The sequence below is a fragment of the Mandrillus leucophaeus genome, unplaced genomic scaffold, assembly GCF_000951045.1.
Source record: "Mandrillus leucophaeus isolate KB7577 unplaced genomic scaffold, Mleu.le_1.0 Scaffold544, whole genome shotgun sequence".
NCBI classification, from domain to species: Eukaryota; Metazoa; Chordata; class Mammalia; order Primates; family Cercopithecidae; genus Mandrillus; species Mandrillus leucophaeus.
In genome coordinates, this window is record NW_012105853.1 from 594,050 (window position 1) to 614,528 (window position 20,479).

Genomic DNA, 20,479 nt, shown 5'->3' on the forward strand with positions numbered 1-20,479 from the left:
GATGGATAAATGGATGGATGGATGGATGGATGGATGGATGGATGGATGGATGGATGGATGGATGGATGGATGGATAAATGGATGGATGGATGGATACATGGATGGATGGATGGGTGGGCATGTAGTGAATGGATGGACAGGGAACCCATAAATTCCTAAACCTTTGAGAACCACATAACCCATAATCACATAAGGGCTGTGCAGCCTTTTAATTTCTGATGCTGTTGAAACGAGTGATCCATCTGGAAAAGAGAATGGAGTGAAACCCCTGCGTGACCCAGTTACTTCTTTCACCATCAAGAACACAGAAAATCCAGGGGTCAAACCAAGCTCAGAGGTTAATAATAAAAGACCAGTGGGTTTCAGCTCTGCAAACAAGAGTAATAGGATTTGAAATGCAGGAAATCTCATTTCACCATTAACACAAAATAAAAGGCCAGCAGAACACGGGTTGTAATCCTGTTTCAGGGCTTTGCGCCTGTCCAAGTGGCACACGTCCCTGGAAGGGACCCGCTGCTGTAGTTCTCCCCAAAATGGCTTGGGCTTGTTCTCAGGCATCCAGGTGCTGCACTTACTAACAGGTCTAGAATCTGAAATGCCATGAAAATGCCAAGAATGTAGCAAGGAGGCTCTCCCAGGCCAGGCAGCAGGCCCAGCAGGCCACGGTATCTCACCCTTTGATTCACTCAGCAGGTCCTCTGTGCTAAGCACCTTGCCTGCACTAGCTCTCTGACCCTCCCCAACAACTCAGCAAGGTGATTACTATTTATTCCCATTTTCTACATGAGGAAACTGCAGCTCAGAGAGGTTAAGACACCTCCCACAGGTTGTATAATACTGGAATCCAGGGTCTATGTTACACCAAATCCAGTCTTCACCCCATCCTTTATTTTCCCAGTGTGAGTCCTGCTGTAGGGCTTGGCAGTGAACATTTATTGAGCTCCTGTTGCATACAAGGACTTGTCAAAGTTGTAGCACGTATGCAGCTCTTAATTCAGTAAGCTCTTTTATACCCCTGTGCTCATGGGTGCCGTAAGCAGAAGAACGTTTGAAACTGAGACAGCACAGGCACTGGCCAACGAAAAGACCAGACACCGTCCATGAGGCAGTGTGGTTTCGTTTGCAGATAAGAACACTGAAATGCAGAGACAATAAAACAACTTGTCAGAGGTCACACAGCAAGCGGTTGGCTAGTGAGGAGTAGAGGCAGATTTTATTTTGTGGCCTCTGCCTTCTTTTCGTGCTCCAGGAAAGACCCCAAGGTGGAGTCAGGTCTCTGATGCGGTTGGATTTCTGGCTAGTAGGGCCCGGCCACCACTTTATTCTACCTTCCTCCAGCCCCCAGGAGGACGTGATAACCTATTCAGGGTTTCTGGGGCGTCAGCCGGGTTCCTTGGCAGCTAGCAAGGCTCCCTGGGATAGGAAATCAGGCAGCCGCCCAGATATTATAAACAATTACCGCTAATTACCAGGCCTGCCAGTTCCCCATTGTCTGCTCACAATCCCACCAGGAACTGAGGAGCAGACAATGATGATGTTGGAGGAAACTTTCAATTTCAGGCTGCAGAGGGCCTCCCTCTGCCTGGGAGGCTGCACTCCTTCCATGCCTGGAATCTGTGAGACCCCCACCATTTCTCAGGCTTTTGGAGCCCAGACACTCCTTACAAAATGGAGCCTGACCCCCTAGATGGCTGGGAGGGTAGGGTGGAAAAGAGACCCAGGGGCATGGAGGAAAGGCCACGTCACCAGTGTGAAAGAGGCCAGGGGTCCCCAACCCCAGGGTCCCCTGAGGGTTACTGGTCCCTGGCCTCTTAGGAACCAGGCCGCAGAGCAGGTGAGCGGTGGGCGAGCGAGCATTACCGCCTGTGCTCTGCCTCCTGTCAGACCAGTGACGGCATTAGATTCTCATAGGAACGTGAACCCTGCCGTGAACTGTGCATGAGAGGGATCTAGGTTGCGGGCTTCTTATGAGAATCTAGCTAATGCCTGATGATCTGAGGTGGAGCAGTTGCATCCCAAAACCATCCCCCACTCCCTGCCCCAGTCCATGGAAAAATTGTCTTCCGCAAAACTGGTCCCTGGTGCTGAAAACGTTAGGGACCCCTGGTCTAGACCATGGCCTCTGTGCTGTTAATTGAGGCTTTGGTTTTGCAAGAATAGTGGGTACACGTTTCAGTCCCCAGACACTTAAGTGACTTTATTTTTCACACTTCCTCTCTATAAAAAACCATTGTTGCATAATCGTTAAGATAATAGAGTTGGAAGCCTGACTCTCTGGGTTCAGATACCACTCAGCTTCTGTCTTGGTTTGGCTTCTTCCAGAGCAGACCCTGACTCAAAGATTCAAGTGGAAATTGGATATTAGGCAGGCCATCCCAGGAATCCCCAGTGTGGGAGCTGCAAGGAATGGGATGGGAAGGGAGAGGAGCTAATAACAGATGCATCATCAGGCCTACTACCACTAAGGGCAGCTGGAGCTCAGGCCCACTGGGGAGCCTTGGGAGGCTAGGTGAACATTCACCTACAGTAGCCCCACTGCAGACTCCCAGTTTGTCACTGGGTAGGGGCTGCTTCTGGGGCACGAACCCTCAGGTGCTTCCAGCCTGCCCTGTGCCACAGGCTGAATTTTCTCCCCTAGCAAGATTCAGAATTCTCACAGCCAGAAAATAAGCCCTCAGACCTAGTGGCAGGTATGAGAGCAGGTAGCCTCAGGGTATAGAAGTGAGTGCCAAGGGGTAGGGTGGGGCCATGCAGTACCTGTGTGATTTGGGCAGGTTTCTTAACTCTCCAGCTCATCTATAAAATGGACGCAGTAATGGTATTGACCTCATAGGGTTGTTGTGAGGCTGAAATGAATGAATAAGTATAGAGCACTTTGACATTTGTGGCATTTAGTGAGCACTGGGAGTTCACTGTTGCTAATCTGTGTATCAAGTCCCCCTGTGTCCTCTGTTTGCTGAAAACTTAGACTCACTTAGTTCAGGATTTTCCCAAAGGTTATGCCTGTGTCCTGGGGAAGTTTATGTAGAGAGAAGCCATGTAAATTTCTAGAACAGGCCCAGGGTAACCGTTAAAGTATTTAATCGGAAGCACAGGTCACAGCTACTAATCACACTATTTCGTATTGCAACCCACATCCCCCCTACCCCCACCCGCCGGCCCACATGAATTTTCTATGTATTTATTCCTAAGATTTCTATCATTTACCACCTTCTAACATACTGTAATGTTTATGATATTAATTGTGTACAGTATGTCACTAGAATCTAAGCACCTCAAGGGCAGGAATCACTATTCACTGACATGTTCCAAGTGTCCAGAATAGTGCCTGGACACAATAGAGTGTATATAGTATGTGCTTAGTAAACATTTGTTGGATGAATGAATGGATCATATGGACGCTGGCCATAACACCTGGTGTACCAGCTGGATGTCAGTGAGGGCTCATGTCCAGTAGCATGGGCTGCTATTATTGTGGTGCTCAGACACTGGGCACAGAGTATGTGTTCCTCAGTCATCATCTGTCATTCTGCTGTCTCCTGGAACATGATCTTACTGTCTGCTCCCTGGTCATTGTTTCCCATCGGTCTCAGCTACTTCTCTATGCCCAGACCACCAGGACACTGAATCTGCCCTTCCGTCCAGTGCACCTGGATCATACTTTCCTCTTTAGGGTGTGGAGGGACACACAGCGAGCCTCAGAGATCTCCCAGGGGCTCACTTGACAAGATGCCCAAGCAGCCATTTCTCTAGAGTGTTCTGCCCTTTTCTTAGCTCCACCCAATAAGCAGGGTGGGTGCAAGTCTCCTCTGCTTTCAGATCCCCCCAGCCTATCTGGAGTTTTCTGTCTCCCTCAGCACTCACCAGCTGGGGACTGCAGACCTTCCTCAAGGATCCTGCAGCATCTCAGCAATCTTCCCTCCTTGCATGACTTCCTCTGCTCTCCCAGGCTGAGGATATGTCTGTTTCGGGGTAGGATAGCCTAGTTTTGTACCTATTCTTTCAAGTCTGTTTCTTAGATTTGGAACTGAAAAGTCAGGAGCCCAAGTCTCTTGCTGTCTACCTCCTGCTGGGTCATTCCTTCTCTGAGGCAGCAAACATAGGACACCCTGGCTACTGTCTGAATGGGGAAAGCAGGCCAGGGGTATTAGGAAATCAGGAAAAGGAAAAGCACTCAGGCTGAATATTCTGCCATTAGCTCTGCAGATAACTTAAATAAAAACAGAATACGGGGGGACCTCACATGGCTCAGGGAAGAATTGGGCAGCTGGGACTGGGTAGCGAGTAGAGTTTATGGGTTTTGCATGAGGGCAGGCCATTCTTGTGACTTTTAGTCTCCAGGATTCTGTTTTTTAGTTCCCAGAGAGAGGTTTTGATTGGCCTGACTTGGGTTAAGCCTCTAACTCTGTATGCATCAGCTCTGGCCAGGGAATAGGGTCACCGTTTTGCTCGGCAGATGTGTTTCTTACCTAAATGATGGTGATAAAGATCAAAAGCCAACCTCTTGGGCTAGGTGTGGTGGCTCACCCCTGTAATCCCAGCACTTTGGGAGGTTGAGGTGGGTGGATCACGTGAGGCCAGGGGTTCGAGACCAGCCTGGCCAATGTGATGAAACTCTGTCTCTACTAAAAACACAACAATTTGCTGGATGTGGTGATAAACATCTGTATTCCCAGCTACTTGGGAGGCTGAGGCATGAGAATGGGTTAAACCCAGGAGTTCGAAGCTGCAGTGAGCCAAGACTGTGCCACTGCACTCCAGACTGGGCAACAGAGTGAGACTCTGTCTCAAAAACAAAAAAACAAAAAAAAACAAAAAAAAAACCTTGCAAGTGCTGTGGTCCTCAGGATAACAGGGGCACATCAGGCATGGTACTTAGTGCCTCATCGCACTTGATACAACAGACCTAAGAGATGGGAACATTATTATTCCCATTTCACAGATGGGAAAGAGACACTTAGAGAAGTGAAGGGAGTGGGGAGAACTTACTCAAGCTGTCTTAAGCAAAATAATAAAATTATCTTTGTTGTTGCTGTTGATATTGACTTAATGTAACCAAAAGATGAAGTAGCTTGCTTCAGGCAGAGCTTGATCCAGGAGCTCACACAATGCTGTCATTTTGATGGTTTTGTTCTCGGGATCCAGATGGTAGCCACATAGCACCAGAAGCTCCAGTCCTGCATCTCAGGCTCAAGTCTGGTGGGAAAGAGACCGTCTCACTTCCCATAGTTCAACAAAGCTTCCAGGCCTGATTCTTGTTGGCTGAACTGGGCCACATGCCTGTCTCTGAGCCGATCACTGGCCAAGGGGAAGGGATGCCCTGATTGGCCAGGCTGAGCTGGAGACCCAGTCTTAGGAGCTGTTCCCTCCACCCCACTGTGATCATGTGCCATGGGGAGGGGGCTCCGCAAAGAAAATTTGAGATGTTGTTACCAGAGGAAGGGGAAGTGAATATTAGGTGGCCAAGCAGCAGCAAGAAATGCACCCCTCAGAGTCCAGAGCCCCTTGCAGTACAGCTCACACTTTCACGTGCAAGGGCATCATCTGTGGCTCGCGTTAAAATTCAGATTCTGATTCAGCAGCTGGGGGTGGAGTGGGCTGCAGTTCTATGGATCTAATTAGTTCCCAGGTGATGCTGATGCTGTTGGTCTCTGAACCACATTTTGAGTATCAAGGCACTAAACCACATGAGCCAGATACTGGGTAAACCTTATCTCCATCCCAAGAGGGAAGTCTCAGCATATCCATTTCATGGAGGTTGACTGCCTGAGTCCAGAGTTGTCAGTCAACCACTGGGAACGTGTGCTTTGTCTCATCTTTTCCTCTCGCAGCCTTAACTATGGAGGAGTTTGCCTGGCATCGGATGCCCAGTTCAGTGACTTTCTGGGAAGCATGGGGCCAGCACAGTTTGTGGGCCGCCAGACGCTGGCCACCACACCCATGGGTGAGTGCCCCAAGGCTGGTGTCAAATGGACTATGGGAGGTGGGGGGTCACACCGGAAGCCCAGCATCTCTCCCTCCTTCCCCTCTGCGTGTTGATCCATCTTCTGCGCACGCCACCTAGGGCCCAGGGCACACTCTCAAGCCCTCAGCAGAGCCTAGGCACTTGGTGGGAGTTGGTTCTGGTCTTATCCTGGGCTGGGAGCAGGGGAAGGGGGTTTCAGCTCTAAGTAGAGGGGAAGAGCTGAGTCCCAGGTTGAGCTTCTGAGCCATTTCCCAGTCTCATCTCTTGGTGCCTCTTGCAGGGGATGTGGAGATTGGCTTGCAGGAGCGGAACGGTCAGCTGGAAGTGGACATTATCCAGGCCCGGGGACTGACAGCCAAGCCAGGCTCCAAGACACTGCCAGGTCTGGGGCCTACCCTCCCCTGCAGGGTTGGGGTGGAGGTCAGGGAGGATATCCTGATGGGTACCGAGGGCCTTGAAGAGAGAAAATTGGGCCCAACTGTGGGGACCCCCGTCCCAACTCTAATATGTGGAACTGGTAGTTTAGGGTTTGTTTGGGGAGCCAGTTGAGATTGTCTGTTGACCTTGTTCCTCTCCTCCACTGGACACATGGTGCCCAGTGGGAAGAACTCCTGGAAGGCAGGAACCGTTTTTCCTGCTTATCGTTATACCCCAGTGCCTAGCAGTTTTTGGCCTGCAGTAGGTGCTCAGGCTCTGTCTCTTATACACATCTAGATGTGTATAAGAGACAGGTGCTCAGGCTTGGTGAGTGAGTGGGTCCGCAGATGGACGCATAAGCCAGGGAGAGGGTGGGCACGTCACGGACTGAGGGAGAAAACAGGTGAGCGAGTGAGCAAAGGAAGGGGAGACAGTGAGGACCACCAGAGAAGGTGGGGCAGGCTGCACCCAAGCCCCGCTGTACCTGCTGCCCCCAAATGCCCACCCCCCATGTGTCCTGGTGCGTCCTCCCCAGACCCCATGGGGGCACACCTATCTCCAGCAGAGGGTGGGCAGCCTCCCTCTGTTGCACCCTTTGCCCACCATTTGAGGGCCAACTAGAACTCACCCCTGCTGGCCTCTGTCCCCAGCGGCCTATATCAAGGCCTACCTGCTAGAGAATGGCGTCTGCATTGCCAAGAAGAAGACCAAAGTCGCTCGCAAGTCGCTGGACCCACTGTATAACCAGGTGCTGCTGTTTCCCGAGAGTCCCCAGGGCAAAGTCCTCCAGGTGAGGGGCATTAGTGCGCTCACGTGTGTGTGCACGAGCACACATGCACAGGACCAGAATGACAGGCGGGCACCCCTGGCGGGGGGTGTCTCTGGAGGGCCTCACCTGGAGGAAATAGGTGAGGCCCTCAGTTCACTGTGGCTGAACTGAGCTCTACAACTTGCTGTGCAACTTTGAACAAGTTCCCTTCTGACCCTCAGTTTCTTCATCCATAAAGTGGGGACCCTAACGGTACCTACCTGATAACATTCTGGTGCCAGTGGAATGTGTGCTGTGTGCAGGAAAAGTATTTGCAGTTTTGCCTACAGCAAGTGTTCTACCCATTGCCATCATCACCGTCACCATCACCGTCACCAGCCTCTGGAGGCAGGGGCTTGGCGTGGTGCCTGTGATAAGAAGGGCCTGTTGAGGAATTGCAATTTTAAGGAGGTAGAAATCACAGGACTGAGATGGATCGGGCATGGGGGCGACCCAGGTTCTGCTTCTCGGCCTGTGAGTGGCACTGGCAGGGTTTGAACCACTGTGTCTCTTGCCCCGCAGGTGATCGTGTGGGGGAACTACGGGCGGATGGAGCGGAAGCAGTTCATGGGTGTGGCTCGCGTGCTACTGGAGGAGCTGGACTTGACCACCCTGGCCGTGGGCTGGTACAAGCTCTTCCCCACCTCCTCCATGGTGGACCCAGCCACAGGCCCCCTGCTCCGGCAGGCATCCCAGTTGTCCCTCGAGAGCACCGTGGGGCCCTGCGGAGAGCGCTCTTAGTGCTGGGATGGGGAGGGGCTCCCCAAGATGGCCTGGAGACCACCCAGCCCTGACCTGGGACCCCAGGCCCAGGGGCACATTGAACAGGAGGACGGGGCTCTCCCCCATAGTGGGGAAGCAGAATGGGGAGACCTGCCCCCCTTGGGCCCCTCCTCACCCCTTCTTTGCCTCCTACCCCCTGAGACCTTCCCTCTCCCAACGGGATTGGCTACACTTTTGACTTGGCCGGTTCTTGACCTGGTGGATGTGGCTACAGTCCGGAGAAAGGAAAGATTGAGGTGGCAGAGCAGACCACTCTCCCTTCCCAAACTCTGTCCAACTTCTCCCCCTTTTTGCCTCCTCGGAAGCTCGCTGCCCAGAGCCAAGTCCAGAACCCAGCCGGCCATTTCCATGGTGCCAATTACCAGCAAGTGTCTTTCCTGCGGCACCGGGTTCAGGCAGCTACTCCTGCCCCAGAGATGAAGGGGCAGCTTTGCAAGGATCCGGAGCCAGCTCCCAGGGGCCCAGAGCCCCCACTTGAAGCGGAGCTTGGGCTTCCCTCTGCCTGCCCGTGGAAGGAGCTTTGCCGCAGCCTGTCCGAGTCCATCTGTCCGTCCCCTCCTGCCTGCCGCTTTTCTGGTGGCTCTAGGAATTGGGGTTCAGCAGGGACCAAAGGAAAGGAGGAGGTGCCGGGGGTCTGGTACAGACCCCCAGGTGCCTCGCTCCATGGGATTGCAACAAGCTAGTTTAGGAACCGCTGGCGGACTGGAAAGAATGCTGTCGTCTGTGTTCTGGTGGAGGAGCTGTGGAACCTGAGTTTCCAGAACCCCAACCCTAGAGAGCATTTGGGGGGTGCTGTATTGGAGGGAAGGCTAAGGAAAGTTGGGATTGGGATTGGTGGTGCCAAGATAAGGGTTTCTCAAATTGGAGAACCCCTCCTTGTTGCATGAGGTCAAAGGTCATCTTGTCTACCCCCCCTGCCTCCAGGCCAGGGGGCTGGGGAGGCAAATAGAGCCCCCCTATTTTAGTCTTTTTAAACAAACCATCCTATACTAAGGGCAGAACCCACTGCCCCGGCCTCAGTTACCTTGGCTGAAGGAAAGATGATGGTACGAGAGAAGAGTGAAGATGTGTGAGTGTAAGAACTGGGAGATTCCTTTTCCAGCAGGCCTGGGTAGCTGCCTTCCCAGCCCAGCCCTCCCTGGGGCCTGCGGGAGCCCTTTTGCATGCAAGGGAGGATGGAGGCTGGCCCCTCTTTATAGAAGCACATTTCTGCCACCTCCCCTGGGAGGCACCCAGAAGCCTGCCACTCTTGACCTAGTCCCTGCTGTGTAGGGCATAGTCCAGGCCAGCTAGGTAGAGTTAGTGCTCCAAGCCCTGGGGCCTGTTCTTAGCTCATGCATAGTCCTTACAGAGTCCCAGGACCGGGGGTGGAGAGGAGACTCAAGTACATTCCAGGAGACCACTGTCTCCTCGCTGGCCTGGGCCTAGATGGGGCAGCCTGGCTCACAGGAGGCCAGCCCCTCCTCCTCCTCCGCCCCCTTCCTTCCCCTGTCCCCTGTAGGGTTATAGCTGGAGCTGCCTGTTAGACTCTGCTGTTCTGATTTATTATTCTTGGTACTGACTTTCTTTATGAGGCACTCCTAAGGGTTGTAGGACCTTGGCAGAGGGGGCCTGGCCTCCATCAGAGGGTGGTGTTTTCCCCTGAGGACACCCAGGCTGCCTTTGGTCCCACCCTGTTCCCAGTCCCGGCCCCAGTCCCAGTCCCACCAGGCAACTCCTTCCACCTGGAAATTCTTCCCTTCCCTTAGCCTGTGTAAGCCCTGGGTATCCTTTAAAGTTCTGGTCGATGTAGATGACCTCCACAGAGCTGCTTACCCTGCACTGGGAAGGGGAGATGGAGATGCTCCCTTTACCCAGGAAGTCTTCAGAGCTTCCTGGGACCGTGGTGGGTGGAATCCCAAGGCTGGGGGCAGAAGGAGCAGGGCTCCGGAGGGACTCGCATTCGAGGCACAGAATTGGCCCCTTGCCTGTTTGTTTTTCTAACCAGTGTGATTTCTCTGCTGTTCGTTTATTACTCACCATTGGAATACTTTGAGCCAGGAGAGCGCCTTCTCTCTCCAGCCATCACCGCTGTGGTTGTTCAGGGGTAGCTTTTCAAAAACAGGGCAGAACCTGGCTGTCCCAACCAGAGGGAGCAGGGGCTTGGCCCTGACAGCCTGAGCCCTTCCCCTGGTGTCTGCACAGCCTTTATAAAGAGAGAGAGAGAGCTCCGAAGCAATAACAACACCTGGGGGTGGTCAGTGAGGGCCCCCTCAATGATTTTCTTGTTTGTTCTGTGAAATCCCGCTCACCTCCTGGAGGGGTGGAGCAGCTGGGGGCTGGAGCCCTGTTTCTTTGTATCATCGTGAGCATGTGCCCCCTTCCCAGGGGCTGTGACCATTGGGAGTGGGAACTACAGTCTGTCCTCACCAAGGGATGGGGGTTTGGGGAGGAGACTGACATTTTCATCATTAGCTTTGGAGAAGCTTCAAGCCCATCCTGTCCCCACTACTGCCTGACCCCTTGCTGACTCAGGCTGCACTGTTTGAAGAGGAGCAGAGAGGGTGGCACTGGGGGCCATAGGGGGGCTGGGGTCTCCAGGGGGTGACTCTTTTCAATCTCTAGGCCAAGATCACATGCAGGATACCATGGAAAGGAAGGAGCCCTCTCCACTCTCCTTCTCCAGAACCCCCTTTGCATAGTAAAGGGGAAGGGCCTTTGCGACCATTAGTCCATTTCCATTTTACAGACAAGGAAATCAAGACCTAGCTTGGGGGGAAAAGCCACCCCTGGAGTCACCTGTGTGTTCAGTGACACCCCCAGCCTGGGACCCCTCCTCCCAATAGAGGCTGAGCTGGAGCCAGGGCAGTATGAGGTAGGGCTGCCACTGCCCATACCTCCTCCTCCCTTCTTTCTTTGAAGCCTAATGGCCCCCAAAAGATGGGCAGGACAAGCTGTAGCCCATCTGAGAGGTTGGGAAACTGAGGCCCAGAAACAGGAAGTGACTCACACAAGACCCCTCAGCAAGGGCGCAAAGGGGGAAGAACTAGGGGCTCCATTGTTCTTCAGGCAACAGGAGACCGTTGCTCCAGTGCATGTCTGCTGGGACAAGGATTCCTGGCCTCTAAGCCCTGGGCTGCATAGCCCTGCTGGGCTCCACCTCTATAAGCCAGTGACTTCCTGGGCCTGGGTCTGGGGGAGAGGGTTGCCAGGGAGACTTAGCTCTCCTGGGGGGCTGGCCCAGCTGACTGAGGGTACACAGGATTGGGTCTAGACCTTGATGCCTGGGTGGAGGCCCCCGGGAAGGGGCCATCGCCTCTTCAGGACCAACTGGTGGGCGAGTTAGGAAACACCAGCTCCTGCCTGGGGCAGTGAGGGAATGGGAGCAGCTGTGGGCGCCTCATTTCAGGGAAGTCGCCAGCAAACCTTCAGATGCAATGAGACCTGGCCTTCCTATTGTGCTTTTCAGACTTTGTTTTCAGAATGCTTTTACCTCGAGTGTGCGCTTCTGCCCTCACAAGAGCCCCTGGGGAGTAGGTGGTGGCCTGTGCTGTCCTCCCCATTTCAAAGCAGGGAGCTGAGGTCTTGGGAGGGGAATGTGCTCACCTAAGGTCCCACTGTATTAGTGGGTGGGCAGGACTGGAACTCGGTTCTCCAGTAGCCCAGAGCTCACTCTTTTACACCCAGAGGTGGAGCAGATGGCTCTTGGGGTGGTTATGCACTTCACAAGCCAATTCCCTTCAGCCAGGAGCTCCTGGGTGCATTTCCGTGTCAGAAACAGCACCAAGTCCCAGCCCCTCTGGAGGCACAGCTGTTGCGTCAGGCGAGGCTACCTGCGTTTATTTATTGAGCAGCAGCGCTGTATCAGGCCCAGGGACCGAGCCCCGCTCCCTGTTCCCCCATGGTGTCTCCGAGGCCCTCTGGGAGGGCCCCACGTCTGGAGCAGCACCTCAGAGTGGACGGAAAGTATCAGCGTCCACGAGCTCACCCGACGCCGAGCCTGTGAGGTGGGCCAGTGGTGCCCACTGAACCCAGTGCTTCAGGGAGGTCAGAGTGGAGCCAAACCCAGGGCTGTGGGCATCACCTCTGGAGCCCTTTCACTCTATGACTGCTTCCTGGGCAGGTGGCGGGAAGGCAGGAGCCCGGGTCCTTAGGCTGGGGGCCTCTCTCCATCCACCCACCTTTCCCTCATTTCCCTCTCTTGGAGCAGGAGCTGCCCAGGCCTTTAGGGAGGGAGGGTTTCTGGGGCCCCTGGGTTGGAGTGGGGTCGCGTTGCATTGTGTTCATGATCATGTAGCTCATGTTGAAATTAAAGTTTTTGGCTTTTCTAACCTGGCTGGTTGATGCTTTGTGTTGAGACAGCCCTATCTGGGAAGACAAGGAAAGTGGGTGTTTGGAGGCTTTGAGTGCCACGGGGTGCCAGGATGCCACACCTCGGGCTTTGTCTCTGCCCCCTTATGGTGAAGGGGCCTGTTCCAGAAAGTCCCGCCAGAGATGCATAAGAGGGAGCAGGGTTCTGGATGAACCCATTTTACAGATGTGGAAACTGAGGCTCTGGGAGAGGATGAGATTCTCCAAGGTCACATTGCTGGTGATTGATGGGACCCGGAAGACAGCTCGTCCCATGGCATTCTGCTGCGTCCAAGTGGTCCCAGTACGTAGCAGGTGGGTGATAGCAAGGCCTCCCTCATCTTGAATGGGGGCTGGCCAGGGACAGAGCATCAGCCGTCCGGGGAAGAGAGGCCGCCGTTCACACGTGGGCTGACTGCACTCTACACACCGCGCAGAGAATGAGATCGTTTAGCGCAGAGATTGACCCACTTGTCCACGCTGGACTGTACACGGTCCCATTTGGTCCACCTTTGTTCCCCATGCTTCTTGTAATGTGAGCGTCTGACCTCACTAATTCCAGCGAAGATTCCAGTGTTGAAAGTTGCACGTTTCAACCGTTACTCAGAAAACCAGCCTCTTCACAACAGAAGAGTCGCTCTGGAGGGTCGGCTGTGACGTGGACCTGTGCAGAGCCTCTCCTGGGTGCTAATGTGGCCACGCCCTCATACAATTTGGACTACAAGGAATTTGCTCCTACAGGGTGACCCTAGAGCCTGCTTTGTGCTTATGATGTGACTGTAATATATTTTTGGAGAGGAGGGAGGGGACTTAGCCACAGACGGTAATGAGAAACTGCTCGTGGCAGAAGACGGCCTAGAGGCCCCTCACCCGTCTCCAATCCCTGGGGAGGGTGCCCTGATAGCTGAAGCCAGACCCTCCCGTTCCAGATTCGACCCCGGCCTGGGTGGGGTTGTCAGATGGACTTCCGCCGGGCCCCGAGCCTGGGTGTCTGCCCACCACTCATGACCCCTGGGCTCGAGGGGGGCGAGAAGCCCAGGTTGTCGCGGGCGCGTCTCTCCAGCTGGTGTACGTGGCAGGAGACGGAGACGGAGGCGGAGCCCCCGGAGCGGGCCGGGCGGCGGGGCAGCCAGGGGCCGCGGCTCTCGGGCGCCCCCGGGCGGCGCGGACTGGGGCGGCGGGCAGCGCGCTCGGGCCAGTCGGCGCTGGCAGCAAGGAAGCGCAGGACTACGAGGTTGAGGAAGGCGCTAATGACCGTGAGCCCCAGGAGGATGTAGAGGAAGCTGTAGGCCACGTAGAGGGGCTGCCTCTGCAGCGCCTCGCCGCTGTGCAGCGCCACGAAGTCGCCGAAGCCGATGGTGGTGAGGGTGATGAAGCAGTAGTAGTAGGCGTGGAAGAAGGTCCAGCCCTCGAAGTGCGCGAAGGCAACGGCCCCGAGGGCCAGGGTGGCGGCGCACGCCAGCAGCCCAGACACCACCAGGTTCTCTGTGGACACGCGTGGCCGCCGCAGGCCCAGGCAGCGCTTGGCAGCCAACAGGAGGCGCCGCACCAGCGCGTTCAGCCGTTCGCCCAGGCTCTGGAAAGTGACCAGCGTCAGCGGGATGCCCGGGAGCGCGTAGAACTTACAGAAGACCTTGCCGGAGTCCGTACCCGGCGCGGCGTGGCCGTACCCTATGCAGAGAGAGCGGAGGGGAGGGCTGTGAGCGCCCAGCTCCGGTTGACTACAGTCCCGCCCGCAGCCTGCCTGCTCCGCGTCCCTCCCCGGCCCCGGGGCTGGAAGGGCATCTCCAAATACTAGTCCTAACTAGGTCATTCATCACCCCAAACTGCAGACAACCCAAGTGTCCCTCGACTGGAGAATGAGTAAACAACCCGTGGGGCATCCAAACACTGCAATTCTTCTCAGCAACTGAATGAACTCCTGTAACTTGCAGCAACGAAGGATGGATCTCAACTGTCTCCAGCTGCGTGGGGGAAGACAAGCTCCAAAGCCTACAGACCGCATGGTTCCATGTAAATGACATTCTGGAAATGGCAAAACTGTGGCGACAGAGAACAGATCTATAGTTGGTTGCCAGTAGCTGGGGTTAGGGACAGGCTTAACTACAGAAGTCGTGGTAGAATTTTGGGGGTTGATGGCAATGTTCTGTCTCGATCGCGGCTGCAGTTACCTGACAGGTATTCATTTGTCAGGCGTGTACACAGGAAAATGGTGAGTTCTACTCTATGTAAATTATGCTTTAATGAAAAAAAAAGCAAAACTTGCCCCACTTTCCAGCTATACGCCGAGCTGCTTCCCCAGCTAGCATGTCCTCTCCACATGCCTTTTCCCCTGACTACCTCCCCCTCCACTGCTCAGCCTGCCCACACTAAACACCTTTTGGTTCTGATTGTCTGGCGTGGGGATTCTTACTGGGTCCCTTCAACTACTATAGGGAATCTAAACACGACTGGCCAACCTTCAGTCCTGCAACACCGTGCCATTGCAGGGGAATGAATGGGTATCTCATTGTGTGTCTTTTCCTGGAAAGAGGAGCAGTCGCTTTCATGATATTCTCAAAGGAGCCTGTACCCCAGGAACAGTCAGGTGGATCTTCCCAAAAAGAATGTGCCTCCTGTAACAGATTGGCCCTACCTGCCAAAAAGCAAAAAATACAAATCCTTTGACCAACGTAGTTCCACAGTTAGGAAGTTAGCCCTTCAGTATACACACGTGAGCAAAAATATGTGTGCACTTGGGTCATAATTGCAGCACTGTCGGTCATAGTGAAAATGAGAAACAATGTAAGTGTTCATCCAAAGGGGCCTGGTTAAATAAATTATAGTGCCATCCAAACCATGGGATACTACACAGTAGCAGTTCTCAATCGAGAGTGGTTTTGCCCTTGAGAGGACACTTGGCAACATCTGGAGACATTCCAGTTGTGACAAATGGTGGGGAGGAGTGGGATGTCTGTGTGCTACTGGCATCTAGAAAGTAGAGGCCAGGGACACTGCTAAACATCTTGCAATGCACGGGACAGTCCCCACAGCCCCGAATGTCAGTAGTTCCAAGGCTGAGAAACCCTACAAACAAGAGGACGCAGCTCTTTAGAGACTGACATAAAAACACCACCAACATATATTAAGTGAAAAAAGCAAGATACAAAACTGTGTGTATAACGTCTATACAATGTATGTGTGTGTGTTTTAAAGGAATATATAGGCAGAGAATATATCTAGAAGGACACACAAGAAACTGGTAACTGTATTTGACCCAGGAAGGGGAATTTATGGGCTGAGAGACAGGGTGGGAGGGAGAATTCCTTTTCATTCCATACCCTTTTGTGCTCTGTGAAGTGTGTACTGTATGCATATATAACTTATTCAAAATATCAGCACTACATACATTTAAAGGCCTGTGGCTCCACTTCCACATGTCTGTTGCATAACCCTATCACTTTGCCTCTCTGTTATTTTGTGGAGAAAGGGGACCTGCTCGTCACCAGACTGAGCTCTTTGAGGGCAGGGACGAAGGTGGTCACCTCTCTGTAGTCCCCATCGCCAGGGTCCTGCACAGAGCTTGAGATAGACTAGATGCTCAATGAAAGCAGAAGCTCAAGCAAGTTGAAGGGGGTGCTAGTGAGAAACAGAGGAGTTTCTTTAGGAATAAGAGGCTTCCAGCTGTTTGGGACTGTGCCAGGTCTTGGCAGAGAGTGAAATGAATAAAGATAATAACTAATAATGACAGTAACTAATCCACGTACTCTGCATGGATTATCAGATTTAACCCTCCCAATGACTATATGACATGTTTTTATTCCCATTTTATAGGTAAGAAAACTAGGTTCAGAGGGACAAAACTGCCCAAAGGCCACAGGCCTGAGCTATTAACCAGTACCCTCCACGGGCCTGAGCTATTAACCAGTACCCTCCACGGGCCTGAGCTATTAACCAGTACCCTCCACGGGCCTGAGCTATTAAAAAGCATCCTCCATTGCTTCAGTGCCTCTCTCCCATCCAGGCAAAGCCCAAATTCCTGGGGCCTGGCACCTAGCTCTCTGCAAGGCTGGCTTAAGCCTACTGGACCACAGAGGGTGGTGGTGCCCCCAAGTGGCCAGAAAAGGCAAAATTCCTCCTGTTTCCACTTGAGTCTCTTATATCAGCCTCCCAGATGTACCTCGGAGGTAAAGAACCAGGATAAGAGGCCAAAACACCCTGGCAAGCCTCCAAAGAATGTGGACAAGGCAGAGAGAACAGGTTGATGGCATCCCAAAGCAGTGCGCACGGTAACCAGGGGGGTCTCAGGCTGTACCAAGATAGGAAGCAGGGGTGTCCATGTGGACAGGAGGGGGCAAAAGAGCTGAATAAAAGCTGGGGCCATGTTGGCAAATAACAAATCATTACTAAAGAATAGTGCCTACTTGGCCTCAGGCACTATGTCAAGCATGTTACACGCTTGACCTCCCTGAAACCAGCAACCACCCAGTGAGGTAGGAACGGTTGCATTTTGCCTTTGGGGAAACCAGGGCTTGGACAGGTAGAATCAATTGCCAGAGAAGGCACGTGGCAACAGAGATGAGAACCGAAATCCAGTCTCTGTGATTCCAGAACTCACGCTTTTAACTCCACTGCAAAAGTCACAGCTCACATTCACTTGCAAGAGCGTTATGGAGAAACTTTCCCCAAGGCACTGGCTTTCAGGCTGGTGATCCAAGCCTCACAGGGGTGCCTGGACGCTCACAGCTGGAGCCTGGGGAGTGGCCAGCACCAAGCCTGGAACCCTGCAGAGCCCACTTCTCTCCTTCTTGTTCCCCCAGGCTTAGGCTCAGCAGATACCAGCCAGATGGTAGTCATGGCAACAGCTGGTGGTCCAGATGCTCCAAAGGAACTACTCTGCATCCCCAGGGCAAGGTCCAGAGCCTGTGGTTATCAGTCATTCCTTTAACAAGTATTTATTGATCATCTACTGCACGCTAGGCACTGGTCATACAGCAGTCCCTAAGACAGACTAGGTCCCCATTCTTTTTTTTTTTTTTTTTGAGACGGAGTCTCGCTCTGTTGCCCAGGCTGGAGTGCAGTGGCACGATCTCAGCTCACGGCAAGCTCCGCCTCCTGGGTTTACACCATTCTCCTGCCTCAGCCTCCCGAGTAGCTGGGACTACAGGCGCCCGCCACCTCGCCCGGCTAGTTTTTTGTATTTTTTAGTAGAGACGGGGTTTCACCGTGTTAGCCAGGATGGTCTCCATCTTCTGATCTCGTGATCCGCCCATCTCGGCCTCCCAAAGTGCTGGGATTACAGGCTTGAGCCACCGCGCCCGGCCTAGGTCCCCATTCTTATGGGGTAACAACAACAATTGCAATAATCAAAAATCTATCTTTTCTTTGTAGTGCTCTGTATGTGTCGTTTTAGCACAGGCCCTGTCTGTGCATAGTCTGTCTCCTGGATAATAACTCTCACCACAGCCCTGAGATAAGGCCAATTAGCGACACTATTTTACAGAAGAGAAAACTCTGGCTCAGAGAGGTTGAGCAACTTGTCTAAGGTCACACAGCAAGTGTGATGCAACCAGGCAAGGAAAAGCAACTCCAGCCTCTTGGTCTCCGAGCCCCGCTTCATCTATCTCCAAGCCCCTTGAACGTTTTCTGAGCACTTCCGGGTCACCCAGCCTCTTGGCAAACTCGATTTACTGATTCCTCCCGTCCCTGCCTGCGTGGGCTGATAGCTTCATTCAGCAGAGGGAGGCGAGGGAGGCAAGGGAGGCGAGGGAGGCGAGGGAGGCTCCGTGAGCCGAAATGACCCGTCTGAAGTAGCTCAGCTGGGCGGGGGCAGAGGTGGGACCGAAACCCAAAGGCGCCGCGGGACGGCTGGGGCTGGAGCGCGACAGAGGGAGGCTCCGGGCGGCTCACCGATGGTAGTGATGACGGTGATGGCGAAGTAGAAGGAGCCGGCGAACTTCCACTGGCAGCCGGCGCGGTGGGGCTCAGCCTGGCGCTCCAGGCGCTCCAGCTCGCTGTAGTCCGCGGCCGAGAAGCCGAACTTCCTTCGGAGCGCGCCCCGCTTCTGGACCAGCAGTCGCTGGCGGCCACTCTCCACCTCGGACTCCAGCGCGTCGAAGACAGCGGCGCCCACCAGCAGGTAGCAGAAGGTGCACAGGACCAGCCCCGCAGCGCGCACGCTCGGCCTCCGCATGACGCCCCGGCCCCGGTACCCGCCCCGGTCCCAACCTGCTCCATGTGCCCGGACCGCGCGCTCCACCCGCTCCAGCCAGGGCCCCACGCGGCAGAGTTGTGACGGGCGGGGCGTGGCGGCTGCCGGGCACCTGGAGGCTGGGATCGCCACGTGTCCGGGACCAAAGAGCCGCTCCCCTGTCCGCCTCCCACGCGCCTGCCCGGGGTTCACGTGTCTGCGAATAGTGAGATCTGAAGCGAAGGTCCAAATCCCCGGGCCTGCAGAAATCCTGTTCCCGCCGCTAACTCATGTTGTGACCTTGTGCCAGTCTTCCTTCCTTCCTTCCTTCCCTCCTTCCTTCCTTCCTTCCTTCTTTTCTTCCTTTCTTCCTTCCTTCATTCCTCCCTCCCTCCCTCCCTTCCATTCCTTCCTTCCTCCCTCCCTTCCATTCCTTCCTTCCTCCCTTCTTTCCTTCCTTCTTCCCTTCTTTCCTTCCTCTCTTACTTTCATTCATTCCTCCCTCCCTTGCCTCCTTCTCCCCCTCCTTTCATTCCTCCCTCCCTTCCTTCCTCCCTCCCTTCCTTCCTCCCTTCCTTTCATTCCTTCCTTCCTTCCTTCTCTCCTTCCTTCCTTCCTTCCCTCCTTCCTTCTTTCAGTCAGTCAATCCTCAGACAAATATTTACCAAGCACCTACTGGTGCAAACAACATTCTTGTTGTAAGTAAAGGTGAAGTCCTAGTAAGGAGGGCCAGCTAACAAACAAACAAACAAAAAACTAATTTAAGACAAGAGTGATAAAGAAGGAAAGGGGATAGTTTCTTGGGGAAGGTGAACCCCACCACCTAAGGTGGTGCTTAAAAACAGAACTGAGCATGTCTTGGCAGCCAGAACTGCAGGGAAGCCAGCGTCGCTGGAGCCAGAGAATTGGGGTGCAGATACTTTGGCCGAGCAGAAGGAAGACAAAGAGGCAACTTCACACAGGGTCTTACAAGCCCTTATGTGGGTTTATTGAAAGCCATGGAAAGGCTGTATTACAAACACACACACACACACGCGCACACACACACACACACAGACACACACACACACAAACACACACACACACACACACACACACACACGCAACACCACCACAATGATCTGATTTATATTTTTTAAACAGCCTCTGGCTGTCATGGGGAAAAGGGATGGTGGCTAGGAGTGGAGGCCAGTTCGAAGGCTAGTGTAGTCCAAATGTGTGAAGATGGAGAGAAATGGGGGGACCCGGGATGCACTGGGGAGGTGGAGTTGGACACGCAGCTGGCCACGTTGCCCAGCCTTTCTTGCACTTAGCGGGGTCTATGTAACCAAGCCTTAGCTCATGGAACATGGGCAGAAGTGACGTATGCCACTTCCAGGCCTGGCCTATAAAACCCTGCCCCACACGTGCTCTATCTCTTTTCCCCACTGGAAGGCTGAATGCAGAGACCTAGTCTTTAGATGAGAGGGAGCCCACAAGACGGGAAAACTGTGGGGCTGAATGACACATTGCAAGGTCATCCCCCAACCCCCAATCAGGAGCCCGGGTTTTGAGCTTCTGTCCTGTTGTATTAAGTTGCTGACATATGTTAAGCCCCTGAGGCCCAGCCTGCAGCCTAGGCCCTCCAGGTCCCAGAGGAGGCTATGCTTCCATATGGAAGCCTCTAGAAAGGAACTCAGTCCTGCCAATGCCTCGATTTGAGCCCAGCGAGACCTGTGTAGCCCTCCACCCTACAGAACGAGACAATAATACATTTGTGTTAAGCCACCAAGTTTGTAATAACTTATTGCAGCGGCAACAGGGAACTAATACAGTGGGTGTGAGGATTAAATGAACCAGTAGATGTGGAGCTGGAGAGCTGAACTTGGCCCTGAGGATTTGTCTAGAAGTGTGAGCCACCGTTACAGATATCACAAGTGATCAGATGCCTGGGGCCTGTAGGGATGTCCGACCCGGTGCCTGTCCGACTCAGTTCCCAGGCAGAATTGGGCCCCAGTACCCGGTAGAG

The 20,479-nt window shown here is 53.8% G+C and overlaps 2 protein-coding genes and 1 long non-coding RNA gene across 5 annotated transcripts in view; 1 reads left to right on the plus strand and 2 right to left on the minus strand.

Moving 5' to 3' along the window:
- The window catches only part of RIMS4 (regulating synaptic membrane exocytosis 4), a 57,335-nt gene extending 45,052 nt beyond the window's left edge, over nucleotides 1-12,283 (plus strand). For all 3 annotated transcript variants that reach the window (XM_011997627.1, XM_011997628.1, XM_011997626.1), the window contains 4 exons: nucleotides 5,832-5,944; nucleotides 6,246-6,347; nucleotides 7,033-7,172; nucleotides 7,713-12,283. In XM_011997627.1, the coding sequence (XP_011853017.1) occupies nucleotides 5,832-5,944; nucleotides 6,246-6,347; nucleotides 7,033-7,172; nucleotides 7,713-7,931 (574 nt within the window). In that variant the 3' untranslated portion in view covers nucleotides 7,932-12,283. The remainder of the gene's footprint in view (nucleotides 1-5,831; nucleotides 5,945-6,245; nucleotides 6,348-7,032; nucleotides 7,173-7,712) is intronic.
- Nucleotides 11,779-18,532, minus strand: KCNK15 (potassium channel, two pore domain subfamily K, member 15). Its single transcript, XM_011997625.1, has 2 exons — nucleotides 18,192-18,532; nucleotides 11,779-13,973 (listed from the first exon to the last, which is right to left on the minus strand). The coding sequence occupies exons 1-2, from the start codon at nucleotides 18,472-18,474 to the stop codon at nucleotides 13,258-13,260; spliced, it is 999 nt and encodes a 332-aa protein (XP_011853015.1). The 5' UTR covers nucleotides 18,475-18,532; the 3' UTR covers nucleotides 11,779-13,257.
- On the minus strand, nucleotides 16,882-17,749 carry LOC105552104. Its single transcript, XR_001007946.1, has 2 exons — nucleotides 17,605-17,749; nucleotides 16,882-17,292 (listed from the first exon to the last, which is right to left on the minus strand). It is a non-coding gene; the product is annotated as an uncharacterized LOC105552104 (long non-coding RNA).
- Nucleotides 18,533-20,479: the final 1,947 nt, after the last annotated feature.

What these genes read in the sequence shown, in the direction of transcription:
- KCNK15 (XM_011997625.1), bottom strand. Translation starts at nt 18,474, where the DNA reads ATGCGGAGGCCGAGCGTGCGCGCTGCGGGGCTGGTCCTGTGCACCTTC. An exon ending in CACCGTCATCACTACCATCG is followed by an intron (nt 13,974 to 18,191) that starts GTGAGCCGCCCG and finishes CTCTCTGCATAG; the next exon opens with GGTACGGCCACGCCGCGCCG.